Below are 27,292 nucleotides of genomic sequence, written 5' to 3'. Positions count from 1 at the left end.
ATAAAAAGTAGGATATTGTGTTGGTCAATAGGAAACAATAGAGAATGTCTATCTCATTGTTGCAGCAGCATTTTCAATCTACTACCTGGTTTGTTGCCATCGTAACAATGACCATTTAAGTTGTAAATTCATCTTAAGCCCTAAGATGTGTTAGGGAGTTTAATTTTATGGCCAACTGCCTGTTTATTACCTGATTTAACACTGAAGCACAAATCATGCCATTAGTAAGCACACACTGCCCTTTAGCTGTAAGTATTGTATTGGTATCCTACCATTAGGCAGCAGATGGAGCATAATTAGTATGAAATTTGGATATTTTATGAACTAAACGTTAAGATGCCTAAATGGAGCAATTAGTAGTTTACCGCTTAATTGATTTTGCTGTCTATTACTGGTTTATTAAACTGTACTGTATATTGCGCTTTGAGTTGCTTGTCAGCTATGACACAAAGCTGAATCCATATTATACTGTAATTGATCCTTCACAAACCTTTCTTTGAGATAATGAGCTTCCTCACATGCTGTGTCCATCAAGAATCTCATCACAATTCTCAATATCAATAATCATCTATTCCCTATGTGGCTGTTTTACTAATTTATAAAATTATGTTATGTTGAAAAAAACAGGTCAGCCACTCTTTTGAGAAGTCAGATGGGTTGTTAATAAAAAAAAAATTATTCGCAGGGACCTTCGTAGAGTTCACTTGTCGACTATAGGGTGACAAAATTGGTGACACAGGTGTTCTTTTGTCTGTCTGACCATGGTTGATCTCAGCCCATCTACTTCTTCCATTTATTCTGAACAAAGGGCTTTAAGTAAATCAAAATATACAATTTCCTTTATAATTGATGTGATGTCGTTTTTTTTTTATGATAAGAAGGAAAGTACAAAGGCCTATAATTGTGCACCCTAAATTTGATTTGTGTACGATGAGTGAACTGATTTAATTGAAAGACTCTCTGGGTCGCAGTCTGTACTTACTCTTCATCAGTCTTTGAGAGGAAGACATATCCCCACCTTGACAGAGCAGCAGTGAGGACAGACCATGGCAGGCAAAAACAGAGGAAAACAAACAAAAACAGAGAGGAAACAGGTGGAGATGCAGCCGATGAAAGAAGGAACATGTAAACAGAAATGTACATTAAGGTGTTAATTGGGGAAGGAATTTACTTGAACAGCATTAGTATAATGTTAATTATTATGAAAAGAGAAAAAAATGTTTCTTGGATGTTTTATCGGTTGTTACTCTTCATGCTACTGCTGTTTGACATCGGAGCCCCTGTTGCATGCCCAGCCATCTGGGATCCATTTTCCAATTTTTTGACAAATAATTGTTACTTTGGAATGTTTTCCTCATCTTCTTTAAGGTTCAAGCATTGAAAGTGCTTAACAGGCTGGGCAAAATCACGTGGATTTCTTTGCTATGATAGTGTGTTGTGTTTAATTTGCTTCAAAGTGTGTTATTTGTTATATAGTTTATTACTTAGTTGTGTCTTGTGGTTTATTACTAATTAGATCTTCCTGAGGCATTCTTACTATTACCATTTTCTGAGAAATAGTTAGTTACATGATCTGGAACAGATAGATACTTCATTCATCTCCTTGGGGAAATTATGGTTAAACTTTGACAGGGATCCCACATTTTATTAGGCCTAATTAAATTCAACAACATCTCAATTTTCAAAGCTTGTTAGGTGAGATTCTAGGACTTGTGTATTTTGGAGAAAGACACTTGGACTTTTTTTTAAAAACCCAAAATGTTCCACCATTTTTTTTAAAGACTCATGGGAAATCATAGACACATCAGGTCAGACTGCTGCATCCAGGGCAGCCCGAAGCACTTACGGAAATGGATGAACACTAAACCAGTTTTCAGGGTAATGGTAGCCCTACATCATTAATTTATAATCTGTTATTTAGGATGCTAGGGTCAGACTCAATTTATCTTGACCCAGTGAGATTACATTGTACCCATTAATACCAGGGGCTCTGCTTTCTATGAATAATTGTACAATTATTTATATAAGCATAAATTTCACCAGAAATGTGTTGTATTTTTAGTGCCAGAAATATGTAGGAAATGGATAGAAAAAAAAAATTAAAGGATGGAGAAAAAGAGAGAAAAAAAAAAGTTAGGGACACTCACTTCCTGATGAAGAAGATAGGCGTCGCTGGTTGGTGGAGGTGTTACTGGCAGAGTAATTCTGGGTGGTTGGCGTCTCCGGGGGCAATGGAGGAGGCGGAGGGGGTGTTGGCGTCGGGTTGCTTGAGGGAAGAGGAGGCGGAGGTGGAGGAGGTGGGGGCGCAACTGATTCTTCTGTCGTGCCATTCTCTGTGCTGTGGGCGGGGCTGTCGGTAGACTCCTCCAATAACACAGAGCCCTGATCAGAGACAAGGGAGGGATGGAGCAGAATTATTCAGTCATGCCCATTAATTTTCTCCAAGCAACCGCATTGTTGTACTCTCTTAGTCAATATCTGATCACTGATAACAGTGATGTGACAGGTGGCCCATAATGTGATATTGTCCAATTAAATTTAAACACCACTTAATAATTTTACAACTTTAACAACATTAACATCTTTGATTATTAAAATCCCAAAGCTTTTTTTTATGCCTCCGGTAATCAGTGTGATTTTGTGCTCCATTTGCCAGCTGTTATGTGTTTACATGTATAATTATGTTAACAAATCATAAAGACATTAAACAATTAACACCTGCTTCTTTAAAATACATTTTAGACTGATGAAAAATGAACCAAAATTAAAGTTTTTATTCAATAATTAAAAATAATCAATTTAACAGGAAACCGTGACTGTGAATTTGTTTTCCCTGCTTTCCTAGGCATGCCAGTTTTACACTCCTGCTGAGCTAAGTGAGCATTAAATTCTTTCATAAAGACTGTCGGCAGCGACAGATGTATGCAGACCTATTAGATGTGTCCTCCCTCTGCTTCATGCCATTCTTAATCAACTCATAAAGACATAATACCCTGTTGCTAATAACAGAGCTAATATGACCTAATCTCTAGGGGAAACTCTGAGGGAAAACAGTGGGAAGATGCCATCTGTCACTGAAAGTGATAGTGCTTGAACCCCCACGCCCTGCGCCCCCCAGCTTGCACGTGTCTGACGCTCTGAAAGCGTGCCATAACTCTTCTGGAAGCAAGTTAATTGACCGTGACATTTAACTCGACCCGCCCCTCCTTAGTTCTCCAGACGCGTGCTCATCATTGTTGCCCCCATTACTTTTCAAACCCCCCAGAGAGCTGGGGGAGCAAGGGAGGGAGTGGGGGTCCAGATGGTTCTTGGCAGCACGTGCCGTTGCTCCTGTTGATTAGCCGGCCCATCTGTTAGGGTGCCTCTGAGACCAGGAGAGGCCCCACTGAGACTTTAATTGGCTCAATGTGGATTGTACCCTGTATCACCAAGAACGCCCCCACTACTGATACTCATGAGAACACCTCTCCAGGGACATTGATGAGATTCTAACAGACTCTATTCATTGAGCTGCCTGTGTAGATATGTGGCAACAGGTGGTTTGTGACCAGGACTCTGTTTCAGTTTGTATGGCTATTTGAGGCAAAAGACCCAAAGTAATTAGCAATACATTAGTAGAAGATAAAAAATAAAAATGACAAGGTGCATTACATTTTACATATTTTGAAATTTGAATCAAGGAAATACTAGAAAATACAGCATTTGTGCTTATCAGGAGATCACTAAGAAAATGTGAATGTTTTCCACAAATGAAACCTAAATGTCAGGGTTAAAATAACCATTTTGTATTTTTTTTTTATGAATACCGTAACACTTTTTATTTTTTTTTAACAAAATACAAACCTACAACTCGCAACATGAACAAATACCTTTTACGTTTTTTAAACAAATTTGTTTAAGGTAATCTTAAAGACTTGTTTTTAGATGAACCTCCTTAAAAGAGAAAATAACTAGCATGCAATAATACAAATATAAACAAATCCTAAGGATATCAGTGAGGTGAAAATACGAGATTCATTGGTATTGATCCCTGGTCATTGGTGACTTCCTGTAAGTAATCTCTTGTCTGGAATTGTCCTGAGTTTGTTTCTATTGTATGTTCTTTAACAGTTTACACAACAGGGTGGAGACTCAAGGCAATGGAAATGAGGGAGAAGTTTGCATCAGGTGGCAAACAAAAGCTCAGGAGGACACAGGACTATGTAACCTGCTGAGTGGTGTACTGCACAGGCAAATAGTGCAGTCATTATGGTAACCTAATGCCAACACATCAATCAGCTAAACCTCACCCTGACCTTATAAGGAGCCCACACAACCCCAAACAGTACAACCTGGGCACAGTATATTAACCTTTTACACACGCTATACCAGGATCCATTAGAGTTACAGCCAATATACTATTGTTAGTCAATTTTACAAACACTGTAGCAGTGCATGCTAAAGTACATTGCAATCCATGTTGTAACTGATCTTACAAAAATCTTTACAATATCAAGTCTTGTCTGAAATGAGCTGCTGCCCTGATGAACAAATCTGCACCTTATCAATAGGACATGACTATCAGGTTTGTTAGGTGAACTAAATTTTACTGGCAGTAAACAGTGTACATCATCACCAAAATGTGTTTTATTAGTATAATACATATCAATAAAATTGCAGCAAATGGCCTATAAAAAGTAAGCCATGCGGTCTCAACATGGCTTTTCATTAACCACCATGAGTAATATAATAACTTACCATTTCCAACTTTTAAAGAAGGGTGAAATTTTCATTTCAGTCGTTAGGTCAGTGCTCATGGTAATGAGGGTGGACACAGAAAAATACAGACCCTCTGTTGTGGTAACCTTTCCATACATATTGATGTCATAAACAGCAGAGATGTGGCTTACCTCCTCGTTGGGTGCCATGCCTTTGCTCCCTCGGGGCTCGGCTGTGTCGCTGCCCAGGGCCTTGTAGTAGTCCCCAGTGCTGGGCTGCTTGCTGAAGCTCCTTGACCTCCTGTTTGAATCCACACGCCGCAGTTTGTCGTGGCTTTCTCCAGGAGTCAGCTGCTTAACAGATGACAAACATTTGTGAGAAAAATGTTTGGTTTAAACCTACTCATAAGCTTTTAGTTTTTCAAAATGAAGTTTTTATTAGCCCACACATGATAAATTAAACTTCAGCCCATTTAGACATGAATATCTATTAATCGATTAGTTGATTGATGTTGTATGGTTAAAGATTATTTTTTGGTTTTTTTCCGCCTTTAATTTTTAACAGGACAGCTAGGTGAGAAAGAGAAGGGGAAGACATGCAGGAAATTGTAACAGATTGGATTCAAACCCTGGACCTCTGCATCAATGTATGAACCTCTCAGTATATGTGCGCTTGCTCTACCCACTGAGCCAACCCGGCCACCACTAGGTTCCTAAAAAGAGAATTTAACGAAATTAAACGTGATGAAAATGATGGTTCTAAAATGATAGTTGCCAACCAGTGGTGGAAGAAGTATGCAGATCCTTTACTTAAGTTAAAGTACCAATACCACACTGTAAAAATACTCTGTTACAAGTAAAAGTCCTGCATTGAAAATGTTACTTAAGTAAAAGTATGTAAGTATCATCAGGAAAATGTACTTAAAGTATTAAAAGTAACAGTAAACATCCTCACATTTTTGAAACTGGAAATTATCCAAACAGTTCTATGTTTAATCAGCTAATCATTTCAGTTGTACTTGTAGGCCGTTATATCGTTGGGTAGTTTAATTTATAATAAAACATTGTATTTTAATGACTACGTGTGTTTTGTGTGGAAAAATCCTAATTTGTAAAGTAACTAGTAACTAAAGATATCAGATTAATGTAGTAAAAACTACAATATTTCTCTCTGAAATGTGGTGGAGTAGAAGTAGAAAGTGGCATGGAAAGAAAACACTCAAGTAAAGTACAAGTACCTCAAATTTGTAGTTAAGTACATTATTTGACTTAGTTACATTCCACCACGGTTGGCATCATCATTCATCTTTGGTTGACAAACAGAATCTTTTTTGCATTACTGGGTGGTGAATGGCAGGAAATGGTTTTACTATGGCTAAACCGTGCTATATAATTTGTGGGACTGCACAATGGAGAACATACTTAGTAGCTTTTGTTCCCAGATAAGATCTCTCGTGTGACCAGAGCAGCGTTATTTGAATAACATAACAAGGCTTAAGTTCAGTTCTAGTAATACATTAGCATTGTTTTTTGTAGACTGCGGGGCCACAGAACATAAGAGTTCACATGTGGCTTTTGCACCAATGTAAGAAAGATCCTTCTGTCGACAGCAGGGTCAGAGGTCACTTAACTTGGCCCTTTCAGATGAGCACTCTCACTCTCTGCTCTGACATTTATCTCATGCAACTGTACCTGTAAAGGCAGGATATCAAACTCCTGTCAGTCTGAGATTTTAACTGTATGCTGCTATTTGAATATATGTGTGAGACTGTATGTAACCAGATATTAGCAGTAGATAAGCTCACCTTGCATTTTGGTGATGTAATAACTAACATGAAGAAGCCTTCAGGTCTATACGTGGATACATTTTCCTAATGCAAAAAGCCTTGCATTTGCATGTAGTACTTGGCTCAAAAAACTTCGCATTAAATCTTTTTCTAGGCATTACTTTCTTCCAACAGTATATCACAAAAATGGTGTGCAAATATGAAAGAGGCAGCTCCTTTTCACTCCATATTTTTTCAAGAATTAACATTCGCAGCTGTTAACTACAAGCATGCCTTAGACATCATTGCAAAATGTATAGTTACTTTGCCTTTCAAATCCAGAGATCAGCATTAGACTTGCGTTCATTTACATTTTAATGCTTACCGAAACCATGCCCTCTCACAAAATCCAGACATCAGCCTCAGACGTCAAGCAGATGTCCAATGTTAACGTAAACGGAAATAATAGATGGCTGACCACTGACCTCTCCTCAATTGTGGTGTCATGTTCTGAGTTCTTATAAGCCTTTTTAGTGTTGTTGACTCCTGTCTGCTGTCAAAGAAATGGTCACTAAGCACTCATCAGCTGGGAGGGTAATGTGAGCAGGGGAGCACTACAGATGGTTTGATTGTCATCCTCCAGGGACATGGGTCAACAAAAGCATATGTACAAAGCATTTTAGCTGCCCTCCTACCATCCCTCACAGACACACGAACACAGACAGTCTGCCTTTCTCCCCATTATACGGATCTGTCTGTCAGCAACAAGTCATTGTAATATATTTGTTTTTACAGTGATGTATTTGTATGCATTATCAAAGGTCGTTTAGCCTGGCTGTGGTTTGAAATGGTCCAGCACATCTGCATGTAGTTTTGCAAAAGCCTCAGATAATGAAAGGCAATACACAGGTAGGCTGTTGGTGCCATTTTAAAATGATTAAAAAGTTTGCACACAAAGGAAAGTACACAATTAAAACATGACAAGATGCAGCACATTCATTTTTCAACCATATAGCAGCTCAAACAGCTACAGCACCGGGAGATTAGCCAAAATACACAAAGAAACTCATAATATATTTTCTGTATCTGCAGCACAAACTTCTACATGACATCACTTTTGCCTGGTTAAAAACAAAGCTCGCTTACTCCTTAACACCTTACCTTAGCGCTGTGAGTCCTCTCCTACAGCTCTCCCACAGTCTGGATAGAGCCTCATCCACAAAAGTCAGCGGAGCACAGAGAGTAGCTGTCACCAAATCCAGTGTCACCTCCTCTCTGCTCAGTGCTACGGCTGTCACTCTACCTGCCCTGTCACTTTACCCAGAAGCCTCATCAATAACCTATCAGGCCGGCCACAGCAGTGGCAATGATGTCACCACCCGCCCGCAGACCAACCACTCCCCGACCCTGCCCCAGTGCCTCTTTTGCAAAACACAACGACCCAGGTGCTGCCCTCACCATGGCTGACTGCACTCAAATCTACCAGGCTTTAGGATTATTAGAATATTGTAGAGTTCACTGCTCTGAATTAGCATCCGAAAATAGCCTAATCGCAGATGAGATCGCAAAGTCCCAAGTTTTATGAAGGGACTAAAGTAGGTCTACAAAATACAAAACGTGAGAGGCAAAGCAGGCATTTGTTTGGCTGCTTCACAAGAAAGATTTGACTTCAGTCAAGGCAAATACAGACAAATGAGGAAGAGAAGCAGCAGCAGCAGCAGCAGCAGCAGCAGAGAAAGCCTACTGTATACAGTAAAAAAAACTTTTAAAAAGAAAAGCCTGAAACTTCCTTTACTTAAACTGGTTCAACAATATTAGTAGTTTTCTTAATATCTTTTCTACACACCAAGCTGTATTACGTCTACATGTTGCGAGATTGGTCCATCTGATCGGCTGTATCCCTGCATGAGGTTATTGTTCCCTGTCACTATGGCGCCCAAGGTACATTGTTTTTCCCAATGTATATGGTAGACACTGATCTTAATTGTGAATGTTTGTGTGTGTGTGCATGCATGTGTGCATATGATCTGAGCACTGGCTTTTGTTAAATTGTTAATTAGGGCGAGACCCAGGCTGGTCACCTGGGTACAGAGAGGAGAGGGGGTGGCATTAATTAAAAACCCTCCCCCGTATGGCTGATGGCGCATGCGTGCACACACAAATACACACAGGGCTAACCCTGGAGACAGGACACTATTGCTACCTGTGTGGACGTTATAACCGCTAACAACAACTGACTTTGCATAGCAGATCTATCCACACAGCCTCTGTCTGAGCAATTGATATATCCAGCATATCAGCTGGTTCTGCAGCTCCCTGACTTTTAAGATGAAACGATATAGCACTGGCAACCTTTTAATCAGGCTGGTTTTGAGATGTTAGTACAAATTACTATGCAACAAGAAAACATTATTTCAAACACTATTTTGCTTCTGTTATACTTGCAGAAAATAAATACTAAAACAATGATTATTTGAAAAGTGTGCAAAAATCTCACATTTGTGGTGGTTGGTTGAAACTAAAGCAACTTTTTTTATACGACTGGACAGAGACTTGTTTCCTGCTATCTTACTGGAACTTATGGCAACAACCAGGAGATAAATTCTTCATGAGGTGAAAGTGATCTCTTGAATAGGTTCTTTGTTATAACTATGACAGTGTTCTCTGAACAACTGAACTAGAAAAACGTCACAAACAGTTTTAATGTACTTCACAGCAGCACTGAACCACCAAAAGCAGCACTGAAACTAATGTTGATGCCAATTTTAATTGCTGCTCCTTGTCCGCTTTTTAAACACACTTTTGAGTGATCTGTAGCCAGATTAATTAGTGGAATTAAGACCAAACCAATCACAACAACCATTGTGTGTGTCAGGCCTGCCACGGTAATGAGCATCTTTGTTAGCCTTGTTAGCCATGCTAACACAATAACATCATTGTAGGCACCCAGACAAGGCGTGTTGTTACACAAGAGCAATAGCCCAACTGATTAGACACAAGGGAAAATGGCAGCTAATTGTCAATTTATCTCAAACACCCCGATCCTTCTGCTCCTTTAGGATTGTTCCATATCACTCATCATGTCACAGATTCAGCAAAACATTTTTCAATATTTTTCCCAAAACTTGGAATATTTATGCATGTTTGAGCAACAATTACCTAACATAGTATATATACTGCCATGTGCTGGGCATCATCCCATATAAGAAATGCACTACTACACTGTTTGCTTGTCTTAAACATTCTTAATAAATAAGTCAAAGGGTGACACCCTACTTACTATGATTGATAGATAGATAGATAGATAGATAGATAGATAGATAGATAGATAGATAGATAGATAGATAGATAGATAGATAGATAGATAGATAGGTAGGTAGATACTTTATTGATCCCTTAGGGGAAATTCAAGTATGCACAGTGAAACATTTCGATGGACAAGCACAAACAACGATCCGATTAAACATGTAATTGTCAGTAGATTTCCCTCTAGATGAGGAAATCTTTGCACAGCTCTGAGGCTCGACTTGAAACGGCTTCCACTTTTGAGCTCAAGCAGGAGCTTACTGCCTGTGTCCTTACCTCTGTCTTGTCCACGTGTCGTAAGTTGCTTTTCACCTTCAGGAACTCAGCTGACGTCGGCTCCTGAGGGTGCTGTGGTGCTGGGAAGCTCGGGGGTGGAGGGGGCACCGGTGGAGACTGTGGAGGAGGCGGGGGTGGATAGGTTGGTGGTGGTGGGGGCTTGGAGTCTGCTTCAGCAGGTATCTCATTCTTCTTGGGTATGTCAGAGCCAATGTCTGGGTTTAGCAAGTCCATATATGCCTGCATGTCTGAAATGGCTGACTCTGATGCACCTGTAACAAAGACATGGTTCAATAAAACAAAGCATTAAGAAACCCTCTCATAATTTACTCTGCTTGCTTATCTTAATACCATTCAAACATGAATGAGAAACATGAGTTACTCTAATATCGGTCCACCCCATCCAAAACAAACTTATCTGCACACCGACCACTAGGGTGCAGCACCAGTATACCATGCACCTGTGACATAAACCAAAAGGAAGCAAACTGCTGCTTAATGTTAGCTTCACTTCAGTAAACCGGTGAGGCTTCCCAATTGCTAAGATGCTACATTTGGCATTTACAAGTAACAGCAGTCGAGAATGTATGGCTAAATGACTAAAGACAGCAAAGCCTGTCACCTACAGTAACATTCTAATTATTAGCTGGTAAGAAATACATTTGACTGTTGAGCTCATCATCATTTGATATTTCCCAGCATGGGACATTATTGGGAATAAATTTAAATATATTAATTATATCCTAGTCACCCCTTGGTTAACCTTTTTATCAAACAAAATTCTAGTGTAAAGTGTAAAACATTTAAAATTTGTACTACATGCATTGCAGACCTGTGTGTGCGACTGTGTTCAGCTGAGCGGGCAGGCCTCGTGGCAATGTTAAGCTGCTCCTTTTCTCGCCAGTGCTGGACTGGCTGGAGTTGGCTGAGTCATAGTTGGACAGGGAGCTGGATGGTGAACTGATGTCAAAGTGTGCAGCCTGGTTGGCAGGGGGCATGGTGGTGTTTGGGGACGAGAGCCCTGAGTCCGGCTGCTTGTACTCGGGGTCCATTGAGGGGTCCCGAGACAAAACACGGTGCTCCACACTCTGTCAGAGGATGAACTTCATGAATACAAGCGTCATTATATCGGTTTGTTGAATTGCCCTAGATGTGGATATGATTTCCACAGTAGTAAAAACAACAAACCATTGATGCATTAATTCATTCTTAAGTAATTGGTAATTATTAAAACATATACATTTAATTTAGATTTAAAAGGATACAGTGTCATTACACAACGGATACATTCATCAGTTCTTAAATCTCACTTCCTCTCAGTCCCTGATGCTTAACATAAGGAGAACAGCATTCTGAGTTTAATTACTGCACACTAATGAAACTTCTCACAGCTGATCAAAAAGGCTCTGGGGCCCGCTGCTTTTCCCACAGCGCAGGATTCAGTTGGCTGCATGTCCCTAATGGGAAGAGTACAAGAGGGAGGAAATATGTTTCCCACACACCAAAGAGAGTTCAGTGCGGAGGAGTTATTATTCCTCTGGCCACTTGGGGATATCAGTGGGTTGAAGCTGTGGAGTCCACTGTTAATCAAGTGTTAATAGCTCTGGTAATTAGCAGAGAAAAACTGATGTCAGTCAAGGGACATGTTGGCGTAGTGACAGTCTTGTGTTTTCCAAGGTTGCATTTTGGCTCTGGGGGACCAACTAAGGAAGAATTGTTATTATTAATTATCATTAGACTATATAAAAAATCTAATGTTTGACTAATACCACACAGAATTTGGACCATAGTTTAGTCGTGGAAGATGTAGTCATTACAGTAGACATTATAACTTATTATAATTTCATGCAGAGCTGGATTAAAGTGGAATTTGGGTATTGGTGCTGTTGATAGAACAAACAAGGCAACAGTTCACATGCTGTGCTTCACGAATGTTCTGTCTGGAAGAAATGCTGTATGTTTTCTTGGTTTGAGTTCCCATTAAACCAATTAGTGTTCCAAAATGCAAAAGACAAATTGATAAGCCATATGTCCCCAAGTTAGATGAGAACCTAACCAGCAGTGACTGAGACATTTAACAAAAAAGTGAAGCAACTAAAGCTGTGGTTCCAAACCTTGAAGTCTATTTATGATCCCGTCACCCAGTTATGTCCCTAGTGTGGGCGTAAAGAGGGATTTTGCTTCTTGGATAGTTTCAATTGGATATTTGGCTTGACAAAGATGAACATATCCAGATATCACAAAAACAGTGGAAAAAACATAAATATATATATATATATATATATATATATATATATATATATATATATATATATATATATATAATACCACTGACCTGATGGGCTGCAGTTGGTGTTAAAGAGCATGTAGCACTTCCTTCAGTCAAGTTTTAAGAAAATCCAATCAGTAGATTTTGAGATATTGTTTATGATGTAAAAATAATTAAATGTTGTATTGTTGTTAATGTGAATATTATTATATATAAAATTAAAGTATTTTAAGGGGCAGCCAATGATCAAGATAGAATAAACTACCTACACCTAATGTTTCTTCTTACTTAAGGTTTATTTCTTAAATTAAAATACTTTGATCCTCACTGATAATATCCTGCTAGGTCTGGCCCTGTCCACAGGAAGGTTAGAGATGGTCAGGATGCACAGCTGTGTCTTTTACCATGTTCTCCACAGTGCGCAGATACTTGGCACACTGGGAGTGGCCGTTATATTCAGCCAGGTCTGCTGCTGTGAAGCCGTCCTGGTCCCTGATGCCCAAGTCCACCCCATTGACCACAAGGATCTGACAGCACTGGAGAGTGACATGAGAGAAACGGAGAAAGTGGTAAAAGTCAGATATGAATAAGATGGAGAAAATGAGTGTCAGTCAAAGTGCTTAAATCAGTTAGAGTAAATCTAACTTGCACAAAAACCTGGCAGATGATTAGTTCTGTGGAAACTGTCTCAAAAGTTGAAAGTATTGGCTGAATAATTACACAACTCGGATGTAGACCACAGTGTTCACAGAAATTCTAGCTTCATAAAATCAGAATACTTAGTGTAGGGTTGATATGCTTTGTTTCTAAATGATGGGGGAAACCTTGTCATGATTGTGGGTTCTGTTATGTTCTGTTTCCTGTTTTATTTTGAAGTCTGTCTTGTCTCCCTTGTCTTGTCTAATTTACTTCCTGTCCTTGGTTTTCCCTCCCTTGTGATTGTCTGATTTGTTTCACCTGTTGTGCCTCCTGTTCCTTGTTAGTCCTCGTTACCCTGTGTATTTAGTTTCTCTGTTTCCTTTTGTCTCTTGTTGGTTCGTCATTCCCTGTCAGTCCTGTGTAAGTCCTGGTCATTTGTAGTTTTGAGTTTGTTAGTTGTGAGAGTTAAAATAAAGAGTTTGTTCTGCACATTCGCTGGAAGAGTCTTGCATTTGGGTCCACCTGCTGCAACCCTGACAAACCTTCCACTTTGTTAATACAAAGCATTTCTGGTAATCAAAATAAACTTGGAATAGTTTAAAGCATCTGTTTTGAAACCCCCCTGTCAAATGCCAAGCGGAAGCCAGACTAAGCTGCTTGTTCTCAGAGAAAGCTTTGTGTCGCTATATTGACTCGTGTCTCAGTTAGCTTCTTAATAATGTTCTCTCCAGGCCAAAACTTGGGCCAGCACCCTGTAAGTCAGGGTTTGGGTCAGTTTCCTTTTGAGTTCAATTTCAAACCCTTCTTATGCAGTGCAAATGTCAGACAAAAAAAACGCAATTTTCTCCATGTTTAATACATCAAGCTTGTACTGAAAAAGCAGACTGACCAGACTTGACTTAACAAAACGTTTAGTCAAAGTATAAGGTCGGAGTGGTGGTAAAACCATAAGCTAGAGGCCGCTCATTCAAAACAGATGGTTAAATGTGAAACTTGGTATGGATATGTGAGCAGCGATAATCGTAATGCTCCTACATGAATTATATGAATATTGTTTGCATACCATTGTAATTTATAAGGCTATGTAGAGCACTATAGAAGTAAAAAACAAAACACACCTCCAGTTCACCGTTCTCTGCAGCGTCGTGAAGCGGGCTCCCTCCCCAGTTGTCGGTGACGATCTCTCCGCCGTGCAGCAGCAGCCAGCTGAGCACCTTTGCGTGGCCACGACTGGCTGCAAAGTGCATGGCCGTGGCCCCGTCACTGTCCCTGTCTGTCAGGCCGATCTCTATGCAGTTCATCTAAAGGTGGGAGGATAATGATACAAGTTATTCTCATCTCATCAAGTAATCTTCTAAAACATTAGGAATTAATGAAAGCTGCTTTTGGGGAAAAAGTTAGAAAATCTTTGCCTTCACAGTCTATTAAAAACATGGTCAGGACACATTTTTTAAACATGATGCAAGAAAGTTCTTCTGGTGTTAACAAAGTGTCATTTTGAATATGAAACTGTATTAACTGTATTAAGCAAGGGATGTGGATCAAGAAATTAATCAATGTACTCTATTTGTATACAAGATTTGTTCTGTAGTGTCCTGACATCCCAACATACCAGCCAGACGATGACAGTGTTGTGGCCCATCTGGGCAGCAGCATGCAGAGGTGTCATCCCGTCATTGGCTCTGATGCTCGGATCCGCCCCACAATCCTTGACCAGGTACTGGACGACCTCCAAATGACCCTCCTGGCAGGCCAGGTAGAGCGGCGTGGCACCATTCTTAGTTTGGGAGTTGACAACGCTGTAGGAAAATGAAGAGACAAAATGGCTATAATGGAAGTTATATGTTGCAGCCTCTTCATCCTTCATCACTAAACTGGAATGAAAGAAGAGTTACTTACACCTCTTCTCTGCATCCATAACATCTACTGACACCCACATACTTAAAATTGTGGATTTTGAATGCAACCCATTGGAATTTCGCTTGTGTGATTTTAGCTTTATAATATCCGGGGTACAAACATTCATGACTGGCTTTACTAATTTAATGTCCACACCCACAGTTGTCTCACATACTATTTTGTGAAGTATCTTTAGCTTTTAATACAGAAGCAAATTAAGTATGAATAAAATAAATGTTATTTGTACATATAGCATATACTGTATATTTTAAGTAAAATGAATGGATGCATGGATTATTAACAGCAATCTTTTCAGGCCAAATAAACTAAAGAGGAGAGCCTTGGTTTCAAATGACAATGCAACATTTAAATTGAATGCAAAACCATGCACCAAGCAACACCAGTTTACCTCTGTTGTTTTGCCTAGAAAGTCACATTCACAAACTTATGTCACTTAATTCTTAAGTAGTTCGTGCTTGCTGTGAAAATTAGCCATTTAATTCCTTATTCAAAATTCAAAAGATTCTGTTTTACCAGGCTTCGATTCTTGCAATTTTAACCACGAGACGATAAAACTCTACATTGAGACCAAGACCGGAAAAAACGCATGATGTTGTAAAGTGGACCTACGGCCAGGAAACGTAGTACCAAGTTAGCAAGAGATAAGTGGGGTGGCAGCCCACCTTTGCCCCTTTAACCAGATTGCTGCAGATTGTCTTTAGCAGCACATGGTCGATCTTTTGGTAGCAAACCGCTCAGAATGCAAACCAGACATGAATAAATAATGATAATGGAGAATTATGAATGTAAAAATTAATTTCATGGAGCATTTTTGTAGCTTTTACTTTTCGTTTTCCCCTCCAAAGTCTCAGTTTGTAGTTGGAGCAGCTGATGACAGCACAGCCCAGAAAAGACATCTACAGTCTTTTAAAACTGGACAAACTTTTGTTGAAAAGTTAAAATATGGACGAAGTTTTTTAAAATAACTACATTTTATTTTATTTTAATTTGATATCTATATTTTCAACATATAACCGGTTCTACACAATCTGCTGGGAAGATTTTTCAGCAAAACCACTTTAAAGGGAAAACGTTTACATATATTACAGTGCTGTGTGCAGATTTTCTAGTGAGGTGCCACTGCAGTAATGGCAGCTTGTCTACTTCCTCTTTTCAACTCGGATCAATTCATTTAAAATATCCACTAATATCCATAATTACCCCATACACAAATTGTGTGCTCTTCAGACACTGCTATCAAATCATTGTTCACTATTTCAGGTGTCTGATCACAGAAACACATTCATCTCAAAGGTTGGATGTGTCAGCGTAGCCTGAAGGACACAGGTAACTGACAGGAAAACATCCCGTTGTCAATGTCAACATTTGCTATTTTGAGAGCAGACAGCAGTGACGCTGAACCAAATCCCGCTCCCAGATTTCCAAGGTCCTTAGCCCCGCCTCCAATGCAAAAGCCCATCCAATGCCTGTATCTCTCCTCGCCCCAGATCTTTTCAGCCACAGTGAGAGGTCAGGGAGTGAATGCTTTCTCACTAAATCCCATAAGGGTGTGCTTTATTTGGACAGTGACAAATGAGCAATGAGTCTCCTAAGAGGATTATAACTCCACTGGCTTTGCCCGACTTGCTTTGTGCTTAACGAAGGTTTGCCAGTGGTTAAGACAGACTGAGTAGGTAAAGAGGAGCGTAGAAGGTAAGGGAAATGAGAGGCAGGGCTTAAGTGGACAGGTCGATCTTGTAGACACAAACATGACCCTGCCAAACCTTCGTTGAAAAGGATGTGGCTCAAGGCCAAAACTCTGGTGACAAAAGACCTTGCATTAAAATAACATGTGGATGACAACATGTTCTGGTCCAAATCTTAACATGAAAGGTTGTATCTGCTTATGATTATTTAGGTCCTATTCTGAGCAAGAATGTGTCTGTGGAATTGTCAGACATGGATATAAACTCAGCAAAAAATCATATAAACTCAGCAAAAAAAGAAACCAACTTAACATGCGTAAAACTTTGTATGAACATAAAAAATTCAACTACTAAGAAATAAACTGAACAATGTTTCACAGACATGTGACTAACAGAAATGGGAAAAATGTGTCCCTGAACAAAGGGTGGTCAAAATCAAAAGTTACAGGGAAGACATCCCCCTTCCTGCAGGATCATCCTGACATGACCCTCCAGCATGATGATGCCACCAGCCATACTGCTGGTTCTGTGCACGATTTCCTGCAAGACAGGAAAGTTAGTGTTCTGCCATGGCCAGCGAAGAGCCCGGATCTCAATCCCATTGAGCATGTCTGGGACCTGTTGGATCGGAGGGTAAGGGCGAGAACCATGCCCCCCAGAAATGTCCAGGAACTTGCAGGTGCCTTGGTGGAAGAGGGGGGTAAAATCTCACAACAAGAACTGGCAAACCTGGTGCAGTCCATGAGGAGGAGGTGTACTGCAGTACTTAATGCAGCTGGTGGCCACACCAGATACTCACTGTGACTTTTGATTTTGACCATCCTTTGTTCAGGGACACATTTTTCTATTTCAGTTAGTCACATGTATGTTAATTGTTTCAGTTTTATTTCTTTAATAATTTTATTTCATTTCATACAAAGTTTTACTTATTGTTAGGGGCAAAATAAAAAAAAAGCAGTTGAAAGTGAGAGGATGTTTCTTTTTTTGCTGAGTATATTTGAGGCATAGCCTTGTCTTGCAGGAAAAATGTTAGAATACACAACTGAAATCTGGGCAATAGAGGGAAAAGTAAAACCAAGCACACTTTAAATATTTCAAAAATAAGTAAGAAAGAAGTAAGTAGGGGAAGTAATCAACGGTTCTGTCATCAGGAAGTGGGCAGACCTGTTAATAATTGATAAGTGTAACCAAAGTGGACTGACGTTCACCTGCTCACTTGGTCCTGTATGTAAGAGAGAAGTATACATTTGTCATTAATCCTAACCACAAACTTTGTGAGAGTGACAATGTTGAGTGTATTCGAGGTAAGACCAATACGATTCTAACAAAAGCACACGCTGCCTTTGTCACTCTCCAAAGTGAAGAGGGTTGAACACTCCACTAAAGAAGTGCTTTTGGAGAACAGGTGTGGATTTCAAAAAGCTCAGAAAGAGGTTAGCCTTGTGTGACGATGGAGCTAGCAAGTGGCACAAGGGGCGCTACCTCGTCAGTCACTTTGTCACTCAAAGGGAAAAAAAAACACTTAGTAGTAGCAGACATTTGATATATTTCCAGTTCAGCTCCGATGAGTTTTTTACCCCAGTAATTGTCTGTACACTGCCCTCTCCCTTCCCCCCATGTACACGGTAACAAAGACCAAGGCTGTCTTTATTACTAGCAGAGTAATTGATGTCACACTAATGGGCTTCTTGCCTGATGGAGGCTTGTTAGCTTCTCAGTAGTTTTTCCTGTCTAAATAATGAATAATGTTGTGGGAGAATCTATGCTCTTTAACCCAAGTTTATTGTGTATGACATTTTGAAAGATTTGACATATTTCATCATGGAAATGTAGTGATTAAATAATATGCAGCTCTTATCTATATCTTTTAGAGGTTACAACTGTTAACACAGAGCCCAAAAACTACACAAAGACAATGTTAAAACAGACAACAAACATGTAGAGACACACAGGGACATCGATGTGGTCCTACATGAGTAGAACAGTTCAGGGGATTAGGGTATGATTCAGGGCTACACATAATCAAAACTAGATGAAATGGCCTTGTGTTCAGCTCAATACCAATGCATATTGCCAATTTGTCTAATGAGTTCTTAAAGCGCCCATATTATACTCATTTTCAGGTTCATAATTGTATTTTAAGGTTGTACCAGAATAGGTTTACATGGTTTAATTTTCAAAAAACACCATATTTTTGTTGTACTGCACAGCTCTCTCTCTCTGCTGCAGATCCTCTTTTCACCTGGTTTCTGTTTTAGCTACAGAGTGAGACCTCTTTTCTTCTTCTTCTTCTGTACTATCTTTGATTGCACTCGCACATGCTCAGTAGCTGAGATGTAGATCATGTCAGCTAGCTAGCTCCATAGAAGTAAAAGAGGCTGTTTCTCCAACTTCAGTCAGTTACAAGGCAGGATTAGCTGGGAGACTTCTAAATGAGGGCGCACATGTAAGTAGTTCTTTTGTAGATTATGGTGAACTTGTGTGTGTTGTAGCAGTGCTTTGCTATTGAGAACGAGGTACCATGCTAGTGTTAGCATTAGCGTTAGCATGCTAATGCTAACGCTACGAGCTAATGGTTGCGGTTAGCCAGCTCATTTCGGATTGTGACGTCACAGTCCGAGCCGATTTTGAACAGCTCACTAGGAGACTGAAGGCAGGACACATTCAGAAACCGTATCTCACTCAAAACAGCATGGATGGATTTTTTTCAAAGTTTGTATGTGTGTGGAAGCACCAGAGACACAAAAGAACACCCCAAATCCCAGAAAAAGTGTTTTTTTCATAATATGGGCACTTTAAACCTGAAGAAGAGCATGTAATCCTTAACTTTAAGAATTGCACGTCCAAGGTTTTAACAAGTTTCGCAAGTTTCGTATGTGTTCTGCAATTGTCTCTGGTGGAGCTACAGGAAAAGTAGTCCGCGCAGACTCACTGTGGCATATAATGATGCGATGAGGCATCCAGATGGCATAGTGCCAGCCAATTGTTTGTAAATGCTGGTGTTTTTACATGTGAGGCACTATTGAGGCAATTAATGTATACATTTGTGTCGTTTGGATGAGTCGGAAACTGGGGTCATAGAGGCTCTAACAAGTCCTAGGAAGAACTGCTTTCGATTTTCTTTTAAACTCAAAAAGCACTGGCATTACAGCTTGCACACAAATTCTTAAAATGACAGATGGTTTGTATTTTGTATGTATAGTTTTATATATATCTTTTATACATGTCTTGCTATGGACTTGTGAGTCTGAATTAAAGTTATTCAGTGTGCCGATGTGCTGCAATAGCAGCAATCGGCAGAATGACTATTGTGCCCCTTACTTATTCTGCCACATTTTTGTCCCGCTACTAGTCACAGAGCGTTGCCAACACATGCACACAAAATACTTCAAAACGTGTGTAATGATCGGGAATGGTGTGCTATGACTTTTCGAAGAGATTTGCCGCGCGGTTTTCAAGAAATCGGCAAAAAAATGCAGCAAAATTTCCCATAGACTTTAATGGGATCGCTTAATATAGCTCAAAACAACGACTCTTTGCTGTATCGCCATACTTTAATGTAGAAAAATAATTAAAAGTGTAAACCGAAGACAGGACATTGGCATTTATAGGGCTGAATGGGCATTCTGATATCAAGCACGGGTTCTACCAAATCACAGTTTATGTATCGTCCAGTTTCAGATTTTCCAGTGTGTGTATGTGGCCGGAATGTTAAGAGCTAGAGGGGAGGACAGAGTGGGGTGCTACAGACTGTTCCCTGTTACATTATATTATTACATTACATGTCATTTAGCTGACGCTTTTATCCAAAGCGACTTTCAATTGCTATATATGTCAGAGGTCGCACGCCTCTGGAGCAACTAGGTGTTAAGTGTCTTGCTCAGGGACACATTGGTTGATGTATCGCAGTGGGAATCGAACCCGGATCTCCCACACCAAAGGAACGTGTCATATCCACTGCGCCATCACCACCCCTTGTTACCTGCTCTGTGTCCCATATATTTGACTCCACAAACATAAAAAAACACATCAATGTGTTCGCCAGACCTTTATCTTTCTTGTGATTATAATATTTTTTCCGTTTGGACTCACCATTTTTGAATTACAGAACAAACTTAAGAGGTATAATTATCATTAAATGGACATGTTTGACCCATGGAAGATACTGTTTCCCCCTTTCCCCACTCCCTCACTGTGGAAATCACCATAGCAACAACTTCACACCCATCATTGAGACTCTTTACTGTAGGCCATGTTATCCTCTCTTTACAGGACATGTCAAACAGCAGATTTACTGTTAGCCAGCGTTATTCGAATGTGCACCAAGTACTAGGCACACTGTCAAAATTTCTTGTGGAATTTTCTAGTTATTATTATTATTATTATTATTATTATTATTATAATAACTTGAAAACAATAGTCTTACAAAGTCTACAGTTGTAATACTGTGGGCCCTCTGTTCGAATTAATCTCAAAATGGCACGTTACATTGCATTTTATTTTTATCCAACTTGTACCAAGAAGTTAAGAAGATTAGTGCTGAAGAAAAAGTGCTGAAAATCCATTTGCTGAGTGAAAAACTCTATTCACCTATTCACCCCTTTTTCTCCATGTCTAAACGTAATGCTGACTGCCAACTAACTTAAGAACTAACAAGTCATAGCTTGACAATATTGAACCTCTTTGTGAGCTGCTACATGGACACACAGTAAGCATCTGGCTGACATTAGAGGCTCATACTAAGTCATTTTATGCTCTACTCCATTTGAGTTATACAGTACTCCTGTTTCAGCAACTTTTCTATCCACAAGAAAAGTGAGAAAAGTATAAGACTAAATAAGTCTGTATATATAAATTAGAAGAGTATCTCGTGAATCTACCCTTTTCAACTGCATGTTGGATTTATGGCTTGGCCAAAGATCTTAATCTACACTAATTGATTACATAACCTGTCTGTAGTCAGTCTCTCTCTCTCTCTCTCTCTTTCACGTGTTCATTCATTTACTCCTTTGTGTACCGAGGCTATCAGCAGAGGCACAGCAGCACATGAGCTTGTTGGTTTTAGTTCTTTAGAGTGGACGGGTGAACAAGCTACCAATTCAGATGTAGCTTAGAAAATCTAACAAACACTAAAATATCGGTAAACAAAGCTGCATCTGTGCTGTGCCAATTGTAACACAAACAAGACTGTGATTTCTTAATGAGTACAACATTGCAGACAGCTGAATGCTGCAGCCATTTCATGGTAAGGCTTCTCCCCTGAGGCTTGTCTATACTTTAAGGGGGACTTCTGACCTGGGCACTTGACATTTAAAAGAAAACATGTTTGTCATGTTTTACTTGTAATACTTTTATCCTAAAATAATAACTATACAATAAAAAAATATTAACAAAACGTGCAATGAGCTCAGTGGATCCTACAAGCACTGGCCTTTCATCACGTTTTGGAAATTTTAGTCGGTCAGTTACTAAAGTGATGATGTAACAGAGGGGGTCATGTTGTCCTTGTGATTTTTCAAGCAGAACAAACCCTGAGCCATCTAATTACCTCTTAAAACTTGCTGCTACAAATTAGCAGCTTGTAATAAACCTTGAAACAAGAATGCTATCTCTCTCCTGCAAAGTTCAATTCTGAACAATGCCTGAGGCGAGTGACTAGAAAGCAGCCCATCTATTCAAACTGATTTGTTTTCCTCATTATCTTATCGCTGGTTGGGTGCTACTGCGCGTTGCCGTGGAGATGGTGGTAAACAGCAACAGTGGGATTGGTGGTGGAGAAGAGTGAATGGGGCCCAGCTATCAGGGAGCTACCATGTCCCTGAGGCTCATAAAATTTTCAGCAGCCATGCACCTGTCTGGGGTGCAACCACACAATATTGGAGGTGCAGAGCACAAGGTTAGTGCCTGGAGTCTGGACAAGCTGCTCATCCTGCTCAGGTCATCTAAGTCAAAGATGTTCAACAGACAATGCCGCTTAGCTTAAAGACCATGTCGTAAATTAATTACATTTCTATTTGTTTATGGCAGCAGTTAGTGATCATTGTTGATTGCTGAAGTAGACACCTGCAGAGAGAGCATCCATTAGCTCAACAGTTATCTCTATATTTTCCTTTTTTATTCTTTTACAACCAGACCGGTGTTGCTATCAATAATGCTAAACTGAAAAACAAACCAAACAAGGTACCAATAGTCTTGCCTACTTAACGTTACCCAGATGGACCTGTTCGTGTAATTCACTTTGATATCAATAACATAAAAACGACAAATTTAAGGTTAAAAAGCATTAATTGGTTACCACTCTCTGTAGGGAAAAAACAATCTACAGCCACACTACTGAGAAGCCACAGAGGAAGTCACTGGAACCTACCTGTACACTCCCCATATGTGTCAGTTAAATGCATACGTATGTAGTGCTGCAATGCACATAACAAATATCAATCACAATTGGACATATACTAGAAAGATTAAGTGTCACAACATGGATCTTTTCATGAAATATGAAGAACTGTTTCTTTAGAGGAAAAAAAAGCGAACACCTTCTCTCACAGTGTTTAGTTTGTTTACTCCAGTGACTGTAAAGGTGCTGACACACCAAGGAGATTGTCGGCCGTTGGTCCAACGGTGAGCATCCGTCGCTCTAGTTTTTGCGGTGTGTCAGGCACTGTTGCCACTCGTTGACCCGGGTCGACCCTCATTGGCTTTTTCTGGCCGATTCAACATGTTGAAAGATGCTGGTGAGAGGAATCCATCTGATTGGCTATTGAGCTTAATAAATATATAAGGTAACTAGTAACGAGAAGAAAAACTGTAGTGAGGAAATCAAGAAAACGACTGAGAGGACGCACAACTTTGTTCGACTTCTTTTTTGTAACCAGTGTAGCATGAAGGCATGTTGTGTGAAATTAGCTAGCTAACTAGCCAGCCGGCCGCAGCAGGCTTCTTGGTCTCCCGCTTCCCCACTGCAGGGAAACTTTTTGCAGAGAGAAAGGATGACAGTCCAGGAGATGAACAATCTGGTTAGCCAAATCCTGGTGTCCGAAGGGCAAATGCTGTTTTGTTGTATGTATCATAGCAACGGTTTATATATCCAGTTTCCCCTTTTTGACTGAAAAATAGATCCTGCTGGCATGGAGAGTTATTTCCTCTCACACAGGCGCAGAACCTACATGCTAGTTGGCCGTCGACTGTAGTCTTTGCTGTCTGTTCAAGTGCAACTTTTTGACACAGGCAATGTGAGGATACGTGAAGTGACGCTCAGTCGGCCTTCATCGCCAATAGTTCTTTGCCGTCTGCTTGGTGTGCCAGCACCTTAAGTGTTGGTCTGGCTCTAATTAACAGATAATTATCCCACTCACCTACTTGGCAATGTCCGACACAAATCCCTGTGAATACTTTTGACAAAAAGGAATTCACAGTGATCTGATGATAATACACTTTATAACAAAACTGCAGTTCAGAATCCCGATGCTGCATATTTTCCCGTGTATGGTGACATGCCTCCTTTTTTTTTTTTTTAAGTAGATTTTACCTGCAAGTGACCTGGTTGCTGCTTAGAAAGTGTCTGTGGTGTTGGTTTGTGCTCATACTGTCATGTGCTCAGTGCTGCTTCCCAGAAAAGACAGCGCCTCACCCGTGTCCTAGATGTAATGGGAGGGCGTTATCTCTACAGGGCACTGGTGGGTCTGACACTGAACTGATTAGGGATGATATTCATCAAAGGGGAGTCACACACATCACATGCACACACAAACACTTCTTACTATAGCAGTCGATAAAACGATGAATCAATTAACAAAATAGTTGCAGATTCATTTTAAACACTTGATGATGGTTCTGGTTCTTAAATGTGGGAATTTGCTGCTTTTCTTGAATATGTTTGGGTTTTGAACTGTTTGGGTTCATAACAAGACATGTAATGATGTCACTTGTGCTCTAGGGTATTGTGATAGGCATGTTTTGTTTTTCTATTCAATAATTGATTAATAGAGAAAATAATTGGCCTTACATTGGGCCTAATTTTGCAATTGACGGTGCAGGTTGGTAACAAAAATATAAGATCACAAACCCTTATTTGATTGTTGACATGGCTCTGAAACAGACTTCTAAATATTTACAACATTATGGAAATTATTATAGATGTGTTACATAAGCAGCACACAGGGCTATGGTAGTGTGCAGTATTTTGGGAAATTAAAACCACTAAGAGGTTTTCTTTCTAAATGGGATTTGAACACAAAGTATTTTTATTGCTCTACAGGTATAAAAAAAGCAAGATTTAGATTGCTTCTTACCAGTGCCAGTTGGTGCTGTAAATACTACCTACAGTATGAGCCCAAAGCCGATCTACTGACCAAAACTCCAGATGTTTTTGTATCAGTCCTCATTTGTTTGGTAAGCATCTGAAAGGAATTGAGAGTTGACTTGTCCTTCTTTTTTTTTAAGATACATTTTTATTGTTTTTATTTTTTTAAACATTCAGAACAGACAAACACAATTGAACAAGAACGACTTGTTGTCCTTTTGAAATCTGGTAGATAAATTATCAATGTCGGACTGCCACAGTGCCAGCAGTCTGAAATATGAACAATGGATCTACTGTAACCTGTTTCAGTTACAAACAGTTGGAGAAAACTGTCTAGAGCCTACAAAAATCCAAAAGTTGCCATAGCCTAAAGGCTCTTTTAAAATCAAATTTGAAGGAGGTGTTGAAGGGTATCAGGTCAAAGAAAGAGAGAGTAGTAGATGTGTGGTGGATTAGGTGCGGGTGTACTGTATATGCAATATAAATAATGTACTTTTATATTGATTTGGGATGTTTATCCTAACTTTGTCATATATGTTAACATGACTATCCTCAGATTTTAATTGTAATTTTGAAATTTCAGTAACATGCATTAAAATGTCTTTCATAGGCAGGACAATAACTAAACACAGAGGATTGGAATAATAGAAAGGTGATGATTGAAAGTAACTTCTAGAGATCGACACATTTAGCACTGATCGGTTATATGGATGCTCACCATCAGAAAGTCAAAATACCGTTCTTGTGTATTACTAAATATCACACAGATAACATCTTGTATAACTTGTGTAAAATACTGTATGTCAATGACACCCAGCCTGCTTTTAGAAATAGTGTTCTTAACGAAGGTATCTGCTTTCCCTGCACCAAAGATCGTAAATCCTAGACAACAGCGAGAAGAAATCAACAACTTACAAATCACACTGACAAATCAGGTTTTAACACAGAGCTTACAGACCGCTGCAGAGACAAAACCGTTTCACTCTTACTTTGGGCTGTGCCCCAGCAACAGTCGGAGAGAGGGCAGGTCTCCCTTGGCAGCAGCATAGTGAACGGGTATGGCGCCGGTATCGGTGGAGGCCCCCGGGTCCACCTCGCCACTCTTCAGTAGCCAGTCGGTGATCTCATGGTGACTGAAGCGGGATGCAAGGTGGAGAACGGTGGCACCAGAACTGTCCCTGTCCTGTCAGTCAAACAAAAGACAAACAGAGCTGAAATATGGGGTTCTGAAATGATATTTCATTTATTTTTAATATACGGTAGGTTTGAATGATTCTGCTGGTTCATTTTGTTCAATGCTGTGATTTAGTAGCAGGCATTTTTCAGCAAGGAAATAAAGCCTTGCTTAGCTCATGTTTAAACGCTTACCTAGTTTGTGAAAATATTACACACACACATCATTCTTCATGACAAAACTTGAGTTTCTAACGCTGTATTTCTGTGCAACATAGACTGACATTTGCACTCAAACCTACAGGATAATCAGCTGAACCAGAAAAAGAAAAGAGAATCTGAAAGGTCCCAGATATTAAAGCCAAATACCTGTCATGACTAAAGTGATTTATTTAACAATAAATGGTCTAGAAGACACACAGATCATAGCTTTTGCAACTCTCTTATCCAACCCTGACTCAAACAACACATACGGCTTCCATCTTCCTTCAAACCTTTTTTTTTTTACATAACTCATTCTTTGTGTCAAGATATGGACCAATAGCTGACAAGGAAAATAGTATTTGCATACTCGGTGGATAGATGTGTATTATTGAAGGGAGCAAGGGCCTCAGATGCACATTATTAACATCAGATAAAATCGGAATCAGAGTGCAGTAACACAATGGTGAAAACAAAAGCTAGCATTGGTAACCCATCAAGTAGATTGCATTGCAAGTGGTAATTGATAGGTTTTTATTAAATGTCAGCCAAAAATCTTATCAGTAAGTTGGTGGCGTGGGGCATTCTTTGTTGCTCTTCTGCTGTCCATCAGGCAGCAGAAGTAATGGAGACCGTAAAAGGTGATAGAGCTCTTATTAATGTTTCAAATTTAGAATGACAGATTACTAGAAGTTAGATTGAGTGCGCGATTGTCTCAGCGTTGGTACTTCTGTTTGTGTTCTTAGTCTAAATTATTTTCGAGTAAGGGTTAGCTAGGTGGCTTAGTCATTAGCTCTGTCGCCTCAGAACAGGAAGGTCTTAGGGATGAATCTGTCCTAGCTGGCTGGATCATGTCTGTGTGAAGTTTGCACAGTCTCCACGTGTCTGAGTTTCTTTCTACATTTAAAAAATACCTGCTGTTTAGGTGAACTGGAAAATCTAAGTGGCCAGTGTCAGTGTAATAGATTGGTGACCTTTCCAGAGAGTACCTTGTCTCTCACCCAAAGCATGCGGGAATACCTTGCAGCACCAAATTTGAGGTTATATGTTCAGTTCTT

The 27,292-nt window shown here is 39.7% G+C and overlaps 1 protein-coding gene across 4 annotated transcripts in view; it reads right to left on the bottom strand.

The window, feature by feature from the left end:
• The window catches only part of espn (espin), a 49,195-nt gene that overhangs the window by 18,801 nt on the left and 3,102 nt on the right, over nt 1-27,292 (bottom strand). For 2 of the 4 annotated variants that reach the window (XM_039800766.1, XM_039800763.1), the window contains exons 2-10: nt 25,850-26,043; nt 14,566-14,752; nt 14,072-14,254; nt 12,719-12,850; nt 10,878-11,133; nt 10,046-10,317; nt 4,890-5,051; nt 2,148-2,382; nt 983-1,018 (exon numbers count right to left, since the gene is read on the bottom strand). In XM_039800766.1, the coding sequence (XP_039656700.1) occupies nt 983-1,018; nt 2,148-2,382; nt 4,890-5,051; nt 10,046-10,317; nt 10,878-11,133; nt 12,719-12,850; nt 14,072-14,254; nt 14,566-14,752; nt 25,850-26,043 (1,657 nt within the window). The remainder of the gene's footprint in view (nt 1-982; nt 1,019-2,147; nt 2,383-4,889; nt 5,052-10,045; nt 10,318-10,877; nt 11,134-12,718; nt 12,851-14,071; nt 14,255-14,565; nt 14,753-25,849; nt 26,044-27,292) is intronic. The other 2 variants (XM_039800765.1, XM_039800767.1) reach the window with 2 other exon arrangements.

Source organism: Perca fluviatilis, chromosome 5, assembly GCF_010015445.1.
Source record: "Perca fluviatilis chromosome 5, GENO_Pfluv_1.0, whole genome shotgun sequence".
Classification (NCBI taxonomy): domain Eukaryota; kingdom Metazoa; phylum Chordata; class Actinopteri; order Perciformes; family Percidae; genus Perca; species Perca fluviatilis.
The sequence above is the reverse complement of the archived record's forward strand: the minus strand, read 5'-3'. Positions and strand labels throughout refer to the sequence as shown.